General features: G+C 43.1%; 1 protein-coding gene across 1 annotated transcript in view; it reads right to left on the reverse strand.

Annotated features, from left to right (window-relative positions):
• Positions 1 to 1,210: 1,210 nt before the first annotated feature.
• KCTD3 (potassium channel tetramerization domain containing 3) overlaps positions 1,211 to 12,399 on the reverse strand; it is an 84,757-nt gene continuing 73,568 nt past the window's right edge. Inside the window, exons 15-18 of the mRNA XM_073628381.1 lie at positions 9,720 to 9,816; positions 3,932 to 4,116; positions 3,446 to 3,584; positions 1,211 to 1,878 (exon numbers count right to left, since the gene is read on the reverse strand). Of these exons, the coding sequence (XP_073484482.1) occupies positions 1,326 to 1,878; positions 3,446 to 3,584; positions 3,932 to 4,116; positions 9,720 to 9,816 (974 nt within the window). The 3' untranslated portion in view covers positions 1,211 to 1,325. The remainder of the gene's footprint in view (positions 1,879 to 3,445; positions 3,585 to 3,931; positions 4,117 to 9,719; positions 9,817 to 12,399) is intronic.

Raw genomic sequence — 12,399 nt, forward strand, 5'->3', positions numbered from 1 at the left:
AAGCTCCACACATTGATATGTTGGGAAAAAGCAAAAGATCTTTCAGTGTAATAGATTTAATTTTTTTTTTATTTTTACTTTATTGTAAAATCGTTACACACACATTTCATAGAACAAGAAAGAACTTTCTCAAATAAAATCCCCAGATTTTATTTAAGAAAATGCATTGTTCAGTAATGACGAAACGCACCGGGCGGAGCCAGCTGTGACATCACCACGTTCTGACCGGAAGTGATCGGGAAGCCATTTAAATGTATCTGTTTGGATTTTATTTGAGAAAGCGCTTTGTTGTTCTACGAAATGTGAGTCTAACAATTTTACAATAAAGTGAACATTTTATAAATAGTTTACGCTATGAGTGATCTTTTGCTTGTTCCCAACAAATTGATATGTGGAGCTTCTCAGTGGAGGCACGTTGCATCTGCTGGGGATCATTTACTTTGTTTTAGGAGATCTGTGACCATACTATCTTCATGCTGTTTTTTGACCTTTTTACCTGATCTGTAACGGGTGGTTAATTGCTTCCAGTAAGCCTTGCATGCAGCCACAGAGTGGTGTTAATTCACAATACACGGAACTTGGAGTTTATTCTTTCATTTTCTAACACACCAAGTGATCACCGGCTGAAGTGCATCTGTTTTGTGCTTTTTTTTGTGATATATTCTTTTTGTCTTTCTCTCATTTACTTTTTGGATTTTTACTCACATTGTGCAAATTAGGTGATACATCCTCACTCACTTAAGATTGGATATACCAGCGTGGCATAGTTTGTCCAGATGCTGAAGATAATTTTAGGTAGTGGTGTCTCTTGATTACAGCAGAGAACTGCAGCACAGGCAGCATAAGATATAAGTACTAAAAGGACTTCTTTTTCATGCTTTCTTTTGTATCATTTTGCGACAGAGTCGCTTTAAATATCATATGTACAGCACCCACCTACACGGCTTGCAAACTGTTAAGTAGTATTGGTCATTTGTGATGCAGGGACTGGTCCATAGCACTTTTTTTCTTGCCTCCCTGAGCAGCCCTTAAGTGCCTTCCCTCCTCTGCACTGTATACTACCTACTTCAATATGGCCGTGGAGCCCTTAGGAGTAGATACATCCAGTATTCTACTTCCATGAGCATGCTCCCTGGTCCACCTGTCACACAGGTGATAATACAGCGAGCACACCCTTCCACATAGCCATACTGAGGGTAAATACCACAACTGATACCCATCTCACACTTAGGGAAACACTGCTGTAGTGTTAATAAATAAGCCCCAGTAGGCGTGTTTTCTGTAGTCATGCTTGGACAGTGAAGACTCCCTCCCAGCTATTAATTTCACAATGCATAGTCCTGGCAGGAGGAATCACTTTTTTTGCGCCGTGGTGAAGTGGTGGACTTTGTAGGTGACGGCGACGCTGTACCAGAAGATTCACTTCCGCCATCCCCAGGTGAGGAGCTTAAATGAGGTACTTGTGATACTTTACGTCTGCCAAGAAAGGCTCCTTCAAAGCCGCTTCTCCTCTTTGTCTCTAATTTGGTCTCGTTTTCCTCCTCTATAATCCTCTTCCTGACATCAGCATTATCAGGCAAGCAGCAGGAATCAGAAACAGCATCAGCACCCTGGTTTACTTTCAGAGCAATTGTGGGTGTTTCATCAGTAGAGCAGCTTTCGTGGTCATTTGGTTTTGGGTCACTCTTCACCACCAAACTCCCGATTTCCAGGCTAAATTTTTCAGAGTTGTTTTTGTTGAAACTGAATGACTGAAAATCTCGGTAACTGTGGAAGCTCTCTGTGCGCCGTGCCCTTGCTAAGAGGGGGCTTTCACGGTAAGGCCTCACTGAGCCATATGTGGCAGCTTCGTGTATTGTTTCATGGTGGAGTTGTAAACTGTAAGGAAGGACAGAAGATTTAAAAGAGCTACACCAGCCAAATACACAGGACAGTTTAACAATTATCCATACCAACATTGCTGTTTTTACACTGCAGTACTTAAAAAAAAAAAAAACCACATTGCATGCAGCATAGAAAACCATAAATAAGCTGGTTGTAAGTACACCATCAGGATCGGGTGATTGATAAAGCGGCGTTCCACTTGCAAAAAAAATGTAAAAGGTCAACAACTACAAATACTGCAGCTGCTGACTTTTAAAATAAGGACACTTACCTGTCCAGGGCGCCCGCGATGTCCTCACCCGAAGCCGACCCGTCCCTCGGCTCCGGGTGCAGGCGCTGGCATCTTCAGCAAGGGAATCAGGAAGTGAAGCCAGACCGAGCTTCTGGTGACCACCAAGGGGGAAGGAGGCTGTGCGGGGGCATCGTTTACATCCCCGCTGATTGTTAAAAAAGCTAGAAATGTGCTGGCTCCTTAACAACCATCTATTCATTGGTTAAGGACACTGGCGGGTACCTGCTCCTTAACAATCAGCATATTGGTGCTAGGCGTCGCCAAGAACGCACCTAAATTCGAACCTTGGGTGCTATTTTGGTGCGTTTCCCCTTGACTTCAATGGAATGTTACAGTATTTATTTCTGCCTCTAGAAGTTGCCAGTCTTCTAGATTGAATGACAACTAGTGTCATTCAACTCACTTCCAATGAGCCCAAGCTGTCATGGACACTCCCCCTGGGGCGAGTCATCATGGCAGTCTTTGCTCACAGTTCTACAACACTAAACTGCTGGTTCACAATTCTTATGTGAGCGCTGTCATTATCAGACCCTTGGAAAAAAAGGTAGGCGTGTGTGTGTAAACTAAGTGCAGGGGGAAGCCAGTGTTCTGCTTTAAGCATGGGCCAATTCACATTTTGCACTCCATAGAGCAGTGTTTCTCAACCTTTTTTCAGTCAAGGCACCCTTTAAAATTATGGACAGACTCTAGGCACCCCATTATAAAATGTAAAAAGATATTTTAATAATTTTATATAATGCATCAACATCCACACATGTAGGACACCCAAATGTTAGAAGTGATTTATTCTTCCAAAGCAAATACACTTCTGCACACTGGTACTGACTAGTATTCCAGTGTTTCTCTTCTTTCTGTTTTTCTTCATCACTCAGCTAATGTGACCCCGGCGCTGATGGAGAGGGGCAGGGGAGAATCAAACAAGAATGCTCTGCAGACAACCGACATCCTCCTTATCAACTGCTGATGTCAATGGTTGTTAGGATGCTGGTGGCTAAAAGGTCATAATGGTGCATAATGAAAACCCGTGGCTTTGTGTAACTAAAAGGCTAGGCTTGATCCACCTGCTGGCTTGTATACGATTTTTGGGCAATTTTTTAGGCATTTTGCCAAGGCACCCCTGAAGAAACTTTAAGGGGCCTCAGGGAACCCTGGTTGAAAAAGGCTGCCATAGAGCATCTAGTAACTTTGCAATAAAGTAAATCCTGAAAATGACTTACATTTACACACAACTAAAAGGGAATGGAGTGTAACAGAATTGTTCCCGTTTACCTTGAACTGGAATCACGCAGGCGACTTTGGTAAACCACAGAGGTGGCTGGGCTGATGTTTGGCGTAGCACATCGTGAAGCACTAAGGTCGCACTGATCCAGTAACTTTAACAGCTCTTCTTCTGTTGGGCCACCGGCATCTGGAAACACAGAAGCAGATATAATCAGTGGTGCTCCTAGATCAGTGCAGGGGCTTCCTTTGATGCTTCACATTCATATATTCAACTGCACAGTTCCCATCTTTATCACAGCTGATGAGATCAGAGAGCAGCACATGACTGTATTGCCATCTGTGCATACTGAGAGCACTTGAGGGGTTCTGTAATGATCTCAGCATACACCAGTGACAAGTAGTGGCAAAAAGTAACAATATATTACAGCTGCCATTCCAATGACCAAAAAGCTGAAACAAGATGCTCATCAAATCAGGAATGCAACAACTGCTAACCACCATGCCCCTCCCCCGCCTTCTCTGATTGTCACTTACCTTTATCCTCTATCTTTAAAACCATGTCCATGGCGGTGGTCAGGTCCCACATTTGAATGCTGCCATTTGAATGTCCAGTAAAGAGGTAGCGCCGAGGCCTGGAGCCCATACGACTAGATCCTTCACATTCCCGTACAGTAAAGCATGTGATGGTAGTGCAGTCTACGGCCTGGATTTCACAGATTCTGCACCAAAAAAAAAAAAAAAAAAAATGCTTACAATTTTGATTAAAGTAATACTCCAGATAAAACTAGTGAGGAAGGCCTCCCCAACCTCCTACAGGGTCTCCAGCCCCCAAACTCCAACAGTGTTCCACAAGACTTCTCAACCTCCCACAGTGCTCCCCAGACCCTGCAGCACCGTAAAGTCTCCCACATTACCCCTGCAAATTCCCCAGCCCCTCTAGAAACCCTCACAGTTTACACCAAGTCCTCTCCAAAAACCTCATCCCCTTCAAGGCCATCGAGTCTGCTACAGAGTCCCCTAACCCTCATCTTCCCCCACAGTGACACCCAACCCCATCCAGAGCTTTCCAGCAGTTCAAGATATTTTCAATTCACATACTTTTATTGAGAGTAATTTTTTTTTTTCTTAAATACTGTTTGGGCATTGAAGGTTTGGAGGGAATTTACCTGGCCCTGGTCTCAATAAGGTTGAAAGCCATTGAATTACAGTGAACCTGCCTTGCATTCTTAACAACTTTAGCTCCGGAAGGTTCATCACCCTTCATGACCAGGCCATTTTTCTGCGTTACTTTAACTGACAATTGAAAATTAATTGCGCGGTCATGCAACACCATAGCCAAAATAGAGCTTCCTTTCGGTGGCATTTGCTAACCTCTGTGGTTTTTTATTTGTTGCGCTATATAAAAAAAAAAAAAAAAAAAAAAAAAAAAAAAAAAAAAAAAAAAAAAGGAAGAAAGAAAGAAAGAAGGAAAGAGAATGACAATTTTGAAAAAAAAAAAAATATGTTTTACTTTTTGCTATAAATACTATCCAACAAAAAAAAAAATGTAATTAGGCCAATATGTACAGGTGCATCTCAAAAAATTTGAATACTATCAAAAAGTTAATTTCCATAATTCAATTAAAAAAGTGGAATAGGTTTTATAAATTCATTACACACAGAGTGATATATTTCAAGAATTTCTCTATTAATTTTGAGGATTATGGCTTATAGCTAGTGAAAACCCAAAATTCAGTATCTCAGAAAATTTGAATATTACTTAAAACAAAAAACAAAAAATAAAAAAAAGATTTTTAATACATAAATGTCGGCTTACTAAAAAAGTATGTCCATGTACAGTATAGTATGCACTCAATGCTTGGTTGCGGCTCCTTTTGCATGAATTACTGCATCAATGCGGCGTGGCATGGAGGCGATCAGCCTGTGGCACTGCTGAGGTGTTTTGGAAGCCCAGGTTGCTTTTATATCGGCCTTCAGCTCATCTGCATAGTTGGGTCTGGTGTCTCTCATCTTCCTCTTGACAATACCCCACAGATTCTCTATGGGGTTTAAGTGAGGTGAGTTTGCAGGCCATTCAAGCTCAGCGATACCATGATCATTAAACCAGGTATTGGTACTTTTGGCAGTGTGGGCCGGTGCAAAGTCCTACTGGAAAATGAAATCAGCATCTCTATAAAGCTGGTCAGCAGAGGAAAGCATGAAGTGCTCTAGAATCTCCTGGTAGAGGGCTGCGCTGACTCTGGACTTGATAAAACACAGTGGACCAACACCAGGAGATGACATGGCTCCCCAAATCATCACTGACTGTGGAAACGTCACACTGGACCTCATGCAACTTGGATTCTGTGCCTCTCCACTCTTCCCCCAGACTCTGTGACCTCGATTTCCAAATTAAATGCAAAATTTACTTTCATCCGAAAAGAGGACTTTGGACCACTGAGCAACAGTCCAGTCATTTTTCTCCTTAGCCCAGGTAAGGCGCTTCTGACATTGTCTCTGGTTCAGGAGTAGCTTGACACAAGGAATGCGACAGTTGTAGCCCATGTTCTGGATACGTCTGTGTGGTGGCTCATGAGGCACTGACATCAGCCGTAGTCCACTCCCCGTGAATCTCCCCCAAATTCTTGAATGGCCTTTGCTTCAATATCCTCTCAAGGCTATGGTTATCCCTGTTGCTTGTGCACCTTTTTCTATCAACATTTTTCCTTCCACTTAACTTTACATTAATATGCTTGGATACAGCACTCTGAACAGCCAGCTTCTAGAGCAATGACCTTTTGTGACTTACCCTACTTGTGGAGGATGTCAATGACTGTCTTCTGGACAACTGTCAAGTCAGCTGTCTTCCCCATGATTGTGTAACCTAATGAACCAGACTTAGAGACTATTTAATTAAAGTCTCAGGAAACCTTTACAGGTGTTTTGAGTTAATTAGCTGATTATAGACTCATGGTGTCACACTCTAATTTTGAACTTTTTCACAATTTTCTAATTCTCTGAGATACTGAATTCTGGGTTTTCATTAGATGTAAGCCATAGACATCAAAATTAAAAGAAATGTCTGAAATATATCACCCTGTGTGTAATGAATCTATACAATATATGAGTTTCACTTTTTGAATTGAATTACTGAAATAAATTAACTTTTTCATGATGTTCTAATTTATTGAGATGCACCTGTGTTCTGCTACATATTTTTAAATCCCAATAAGCGTATATTGATTGGTTTGCGCAAAAGTTATAGCGTCTGCAAACTCGGGGATATATTTATGGAATTTTTATTTATTTATTCTTTTTTACTAGCATTGTCGGCGATCAGCATCTAGCAGGATTGCTGTGGACAAAATCGGACACCTGACACTTTTCTGGGAACCAGTGACACTAATAGAATGAACAGTGCTAAAAATATGCACCGTCACCGTACTAATGACACTGGTTGAAAAGGGGTTAACATCAGGGGCGATCAAAGTATTAACTGTGTGCCTGGCCAGTGTTTTAGTGTAGTGTGGGAGGTGCCTTTACTAGTGGAAGGCAAAGAATAGTGTTCTCTGCTTTGCAGAAACACAGGATCCATGCCTTCTGTACGGACAGAATGGCAAACTGCCGTTCTGCCTGTGTCCCGAATGATCAGAGGAAGAAATTGGTGTCTGCACACTGGAGTAGTAAAAAGTCCCTTTATTTTTCTCCAATAAAACATAATATGACACCACAGGATGGTAGCAGGTGCATTAGGTAGATGCGTTTCACACAATTACATTGTGCTTATTCATTAATCAGGTAATGAATAAGCTCAATGTAACTGTGTGCAGCCACCAATTTCTTCCTCTATATCATTTGCACGGCATGCGAGCCGAGGCTTGCACCCGTGGGAGGATTACTCTCCCCAGCTCACCTGGAGCGGCATGTTCCCATTACCGAATGATCAGCAGGTGTCGGTGGACATGGAGTCTGCGGGACCCGCTGACCGGCTCCCGCTATTTAAATCACAGTGGAATCGAGCCTCCGGCGGCATACACGCGCGCCCGATACCCAGAAGTGCAGGGTCACACACATGTATACACACACACACACACACTATACCCCCCACACTTTTGTAAATATTTTATTATATCTTTTCATGTGACAATACTGAAGAAATGACACTTTGCTACAATGTAAAGTAGTGAGTGTACAGCTTGTATAACAGTATACATTTGCTGTGCCCTCAAAATAACTCAACACACAGCCATTAATGTCTAAACCGCTGGCAACAAAAGTGAGTACATCCCTAAGTGAAAAGGTCCAAATTGGGCCCAATTAGCCATTTTCCTATCCTGGTGTCATGTGACTCGTTAGTGTTACAAGGTCTCAGGTGTAAATGGGGAGCAGGTGTGTTAAATTTGGTGTTATCTCTCTCACTCTCTCATACTGGTCACTGGAAGTTCAACATGGCACCTCATGGCAAAGAACTCTCTGACAATCTGAAGAAAAAAAAAGAATTGTTGCCTTACATAAAGATGGCCTAGGCTATAAGAAGAGTGCCAAGACCCTGAAACTGAGCTGCAGCACGGTGGCCAAGGCCATACAGCAGTTTAACAGGACAGGTTTCACTCAGAACAGGCCTCGCCATGGTCGACCAAAGACGTTAAATGCACATGCTCAGCGTCCTATCCAGAGGTTGTCTTTGGGAAATAGACATATGAGTGCTGCCAGCATTGCTGCAGAGGTTGAAGGGGTGGTGGGGTCAGCCTGTCCATGCTCAGACCATATGCCGTACACTGCATCAAATTGGTCTGCATTGCTGTCGTCCCAGAAGGAAGCCTCTTCTAAAAGATGATGCACAAGAAAGCCTGCAAACTGTTTGCTGAAGACAAGCAGACTAAGGACATGGATTACTGGAACCATGTCCTGTGGTCTGATGAGACCAAGATAAACTTATTTGGTTCAGATGGTGTCAAGCACATGTGGCGGAAACCAGGTGAGGAGTACAAAGACAAGTGTGTCTTGGCTACAGTCAAGCATAGTGGTGTGAGTTTCATTGTCTGGGGCTGAATGAGTGCTGCCGGCACTGGGGAGCTACAGTTCATTTAGGGAACCATGAATGCCAACATGTAATGTGACATACTGAAGGAGAGCATGATCCCCTCCCTTCAGAGACTGGGCCGCAGGACAGTATTCCAACAGGATAACGACCCCAAACACACCTCCAAGACGACCACTGCCTTGCTAAAGAAGCTGAAGGTAAAGGTGATGGACTGGCCAAGCATGTCACCAGACCTAAACCCTATTGAGCATCTGTGGGGCATCCTCAAATAGAAGGTCGAGGAGCGCAAGGTCTCTAACATCCACCAGCTCCGCAATGTCATCATGGAGGAGTGGAAGAGGACTCCAGTGGCAACCTGTGAAGCTCTGGTGAACTCCATGCCCAAGAGGGTTAAGGCAGTGCTGGAAAATAATGGTGACCACATAAAATATTGACACTTTGGGCACAATTTGGACATTTTCACTTAGGGGTGTACTCACTTTTGCTGCCAGCGGTTTAGACATCAATACCTGTATGTGGTTATTAAAAGAGAACAGCAAATTTACACTGTTATACAAACTGTACACCCTCACAAAAATGTGAGGGGTGTACTCACTTTTGTGTGATACTGTATTTCTACAAGCTGGTAGTCTTAGTTCTGGCAAAAAAATTATAGCTGAAGGGGATTTGCTGCTATGGGGAACTTTTACTCTCCTCCTCTTTTTTAGATGGTGCTCATACATTAGGCTGATCAAATATATACAAACAGTTTACAAAATATGCTCTAAACTTCATACAGTATCAGGTTTCCCATTAGGTACACATTAACTGGGGTGTTTAGGTTGGCCCTCTCGCTCCCCCACCGCCCGAAAGATGCTGCTTGTAGGACTTTTTCTAACGTCCTGCAAGCACAATGCTCCAGTGTGAAAGCACTCAGGCTTTCACACTGGGGCTGCAGGGGAGGTCTTTAGCGCCTGAAAAACGCCTCAGTGTGAAAGTAGTCTAAATAGAAAGTACAAGCACAGTGTGTGGTCATCATAAAGAAACAGCATAAATTTGTCCACGTAGATCGATTTGACAGTGTATGCCAATAGCTCCCGCCTCACCTTCCTTCCCTAGCAAGATACAATACTGACTGACCTACTCTCCTGTCTCTGCAAACCATTGCCCTATTGGAGTGGGACTTCTGGGTATCGAGGAGCATGTGACCTCCCCCATGTAACAGCCATGTGGGGGATTAAGGGACATCACCCAACTGGGTAAGCTCCGACACCAACCAACAACGAAGCTTATCCGCGGGTGTATCATGATTACAGTTACCTTTTTCCAGTTGAAGAAAGCCTCACAAACAGCTTGTTAGTGATGGGAACCACCTTCTGGATAAACACCTGTTGATCGTCTCTTTCTCCAAAAGGTCCTGCAAGCACATAAATTAACAAACAATTCAACACGTGAGTGACTCGGCACTGTAATAAGATTGCTTCCAGGTATATGAAATTTATGAACCTACTACAAGACATATTTATGGTACAGTTCATAGAGGCCCTGACTAGAAATAATGCGCGGCTGGACCTGGTAATCTTAAACCATGCAAAGCTTATTACTAATGTTCATATAAAAGAACATCTGGGTAGCAGTGACCATAACAGGATTTCATTTAATGTAAGCTATAAACAAGCAGCTCATACTGGAAATGTAAAAATATTTAACTTTAACCACTTCAGCCCCAGAAGGATTTACCTACTTCCTGACCAGGCCATTTTTTGTGATATGGCACTGCGTCACTTTAACCGACAATTGCGCGGTCGTGTGACGTACCCAAACGAAATTGATTTCCTTTTTTCCCTAATAGAGCTTTCTTTTGGTGGTATTTGATCATCGCAGGGCCAATGTGGTGCCCATAAGTTAAAAAAGGATCAAAGTCTTTACCAAGTAACTATAGACCTGTTAGTTTAACGTCTATAGTCGGGAAGATACTTGAGAGTTTAATAAAAGACCACATACAGTAGATGAGCTCTTGGTGGAAAAAAATATTTTAAGCAACAGACAGCATGGATTCATGAAAGACAGTCATGAGGAGGTAAGTAAAACCTTGGACAGAGGGGTGGCGGTGGACGTGATATACTTGGATTTTGCAAAAGCATTTGACACCGTTCCCCACACATAGCTAATGTGTAAGGTAAAGTCTACAGGCTTGGAAAGATCAGTTTGTAAATGGATAGAAAACTGGCTAAAAGTCCATACTCAGAGAGTAGTGGTTAATGACTCTTACTCTGAATGGTCTAAGATTATCAGTGGTCTACCCCAAGGTTCAGTGTTGGGACCCTTACTTTTTAATAACTTTATAAATGATATAGGGTCTGGGATTAAAAGTAACATTTCAGTCTTTGCAGAGGACACCAACCTATGCAGTGGAATAACGTACTTACAGGATTACAATTTACAAGCCGACCACTTGCACTGTTTAATTGGGCAACTATGTGGCAGATGAGGTTTAACCACTTGCCAACCGCTGCATGCCGATATATGCATGCCGATATACGTCGGCACAATGGCAGCTGTATACAGTGTAACCGTGCCCGCGGGACCAGCAGACTCGATGTTCGCTGGACTCCCGGCGATCATGTCACGGAGCCACAGAACAGGGAAGTGCCTATGTAAACAAGGCATTTCCCTGTTCTGCCTAGTGACATGACAGAGATCACTGCTTCCTGTCATCGGGAGCAGCGATCGCTGTCATGTGAGTTGAAGCCCACCCCCCCCCACAGTTAGAATCACTCCCTAGGGCACACTTAACCCCTTGATCGCCCCCCTAGTGTTTAACCCTTCCCCTGCCAGTGTCATTTACACAGTAATCAGTGCATTTTTATAGCACTGATGGCTGTATAAATGACAATGGTCAAAAGTGTCCGATGTGTCCGCCATGTCGCAGTCACAATAAAAATCACAGATCGCCGCCATTACTAATAATAAAAAAAAAATAACAAAAATGCCATAAAATGATCCCCTATTTTGTAGACGCTATAACTATTGCGCAAACCAATCATTATATGCTTATTGCGATTTTTTTTTACCAAAAATATGTAGAAGAATACATAATCGGCCTAAACTCAGGAAAAAAAATAGCTTTTTTATATATTTTTGGGGGATATTTATTATAGCAAAAAGTAAAAAATATTGCTTTTTTTTTCAAATTTTGCGCTCTTTTTTTTTTTTGGTCATAGCAGTAAAAATAAAAACCGCAGAGGTGATCAAATACCACCAAAAAAAAAGCTCTATTTGTGGGAAAAAAAGGACGTCAATTTTGCAAAATGTGCTCTGATCAGGAAGGGGGTAAAATCTTCCAGGGCTGAAGCGGTTAATGTTGAAAAATGTAAAGTTTTGCACTTGGGGGCTAAGAATATGCACCATACATACTAGGGGAAGCCATAGTGGAGAAGGATCTGGGTGTTCTGGTAGATCATGAATTTAATAATAGCATGCAATACCAAGCTGCGATTTCCAAAGAGAGCAAAATCCTTTCTTGTATTGAGAGGTATGGGAGGGGGGAGAGGGGGAGAGGGGGAGAGAGAGAGAGAGAGAGAGAGAGAGAGAGAGAGGGGGGGGGGGGGAGAGAGAGAGAGAGAGAGAGGGGGGGAGAGAGAGAGAGGGGGGGAGAGAGAGAGAGGGGGGGAGAGAGAGAGAGGGGGGGAGAGAGAGAGAGGGGGGGAGAGAGAGAGAGGGGGGGAGAGAGAGAGAGAGAGAGAGAGAGAGAGAGAGAGGGGGAGAGAGAGAGAGGGGGAGAGAGAGAGAGGGGGAGAGAGAGAGAGGGGGAGAGAGAGAGAGGGGGAGAGAGAGAGAGAGAGAGAGAGAGAGAGAGAGAGAGAGAGAGAGAGAGAGAGAGAGAGAGAGAGAGAGAGAGAGAGAGAGATCATTTTGCCCCACAAATCATTAGTAAGACCTCATCTGTAATTCACAGTTACGTTTTTGGCTCCAGTTCACAAAAAGGATATCGGGGAAC

Source organism: Aquarana catesbeiana, linkage group LG04 (assembly GCF_042186555.1).
Source record: "Aquarana catesbeiana isolate 2022-GZ linkage group LG04, ASM4218655v1, whole genome shotgun sequence".
Classification (NCBI taxonomy): domain Eukaryota; kingdom Metazoa; phylum Chordata; class Amphibia; order Anura; family Ranidae; genus Aquarana; species Aquarana catesbeiana.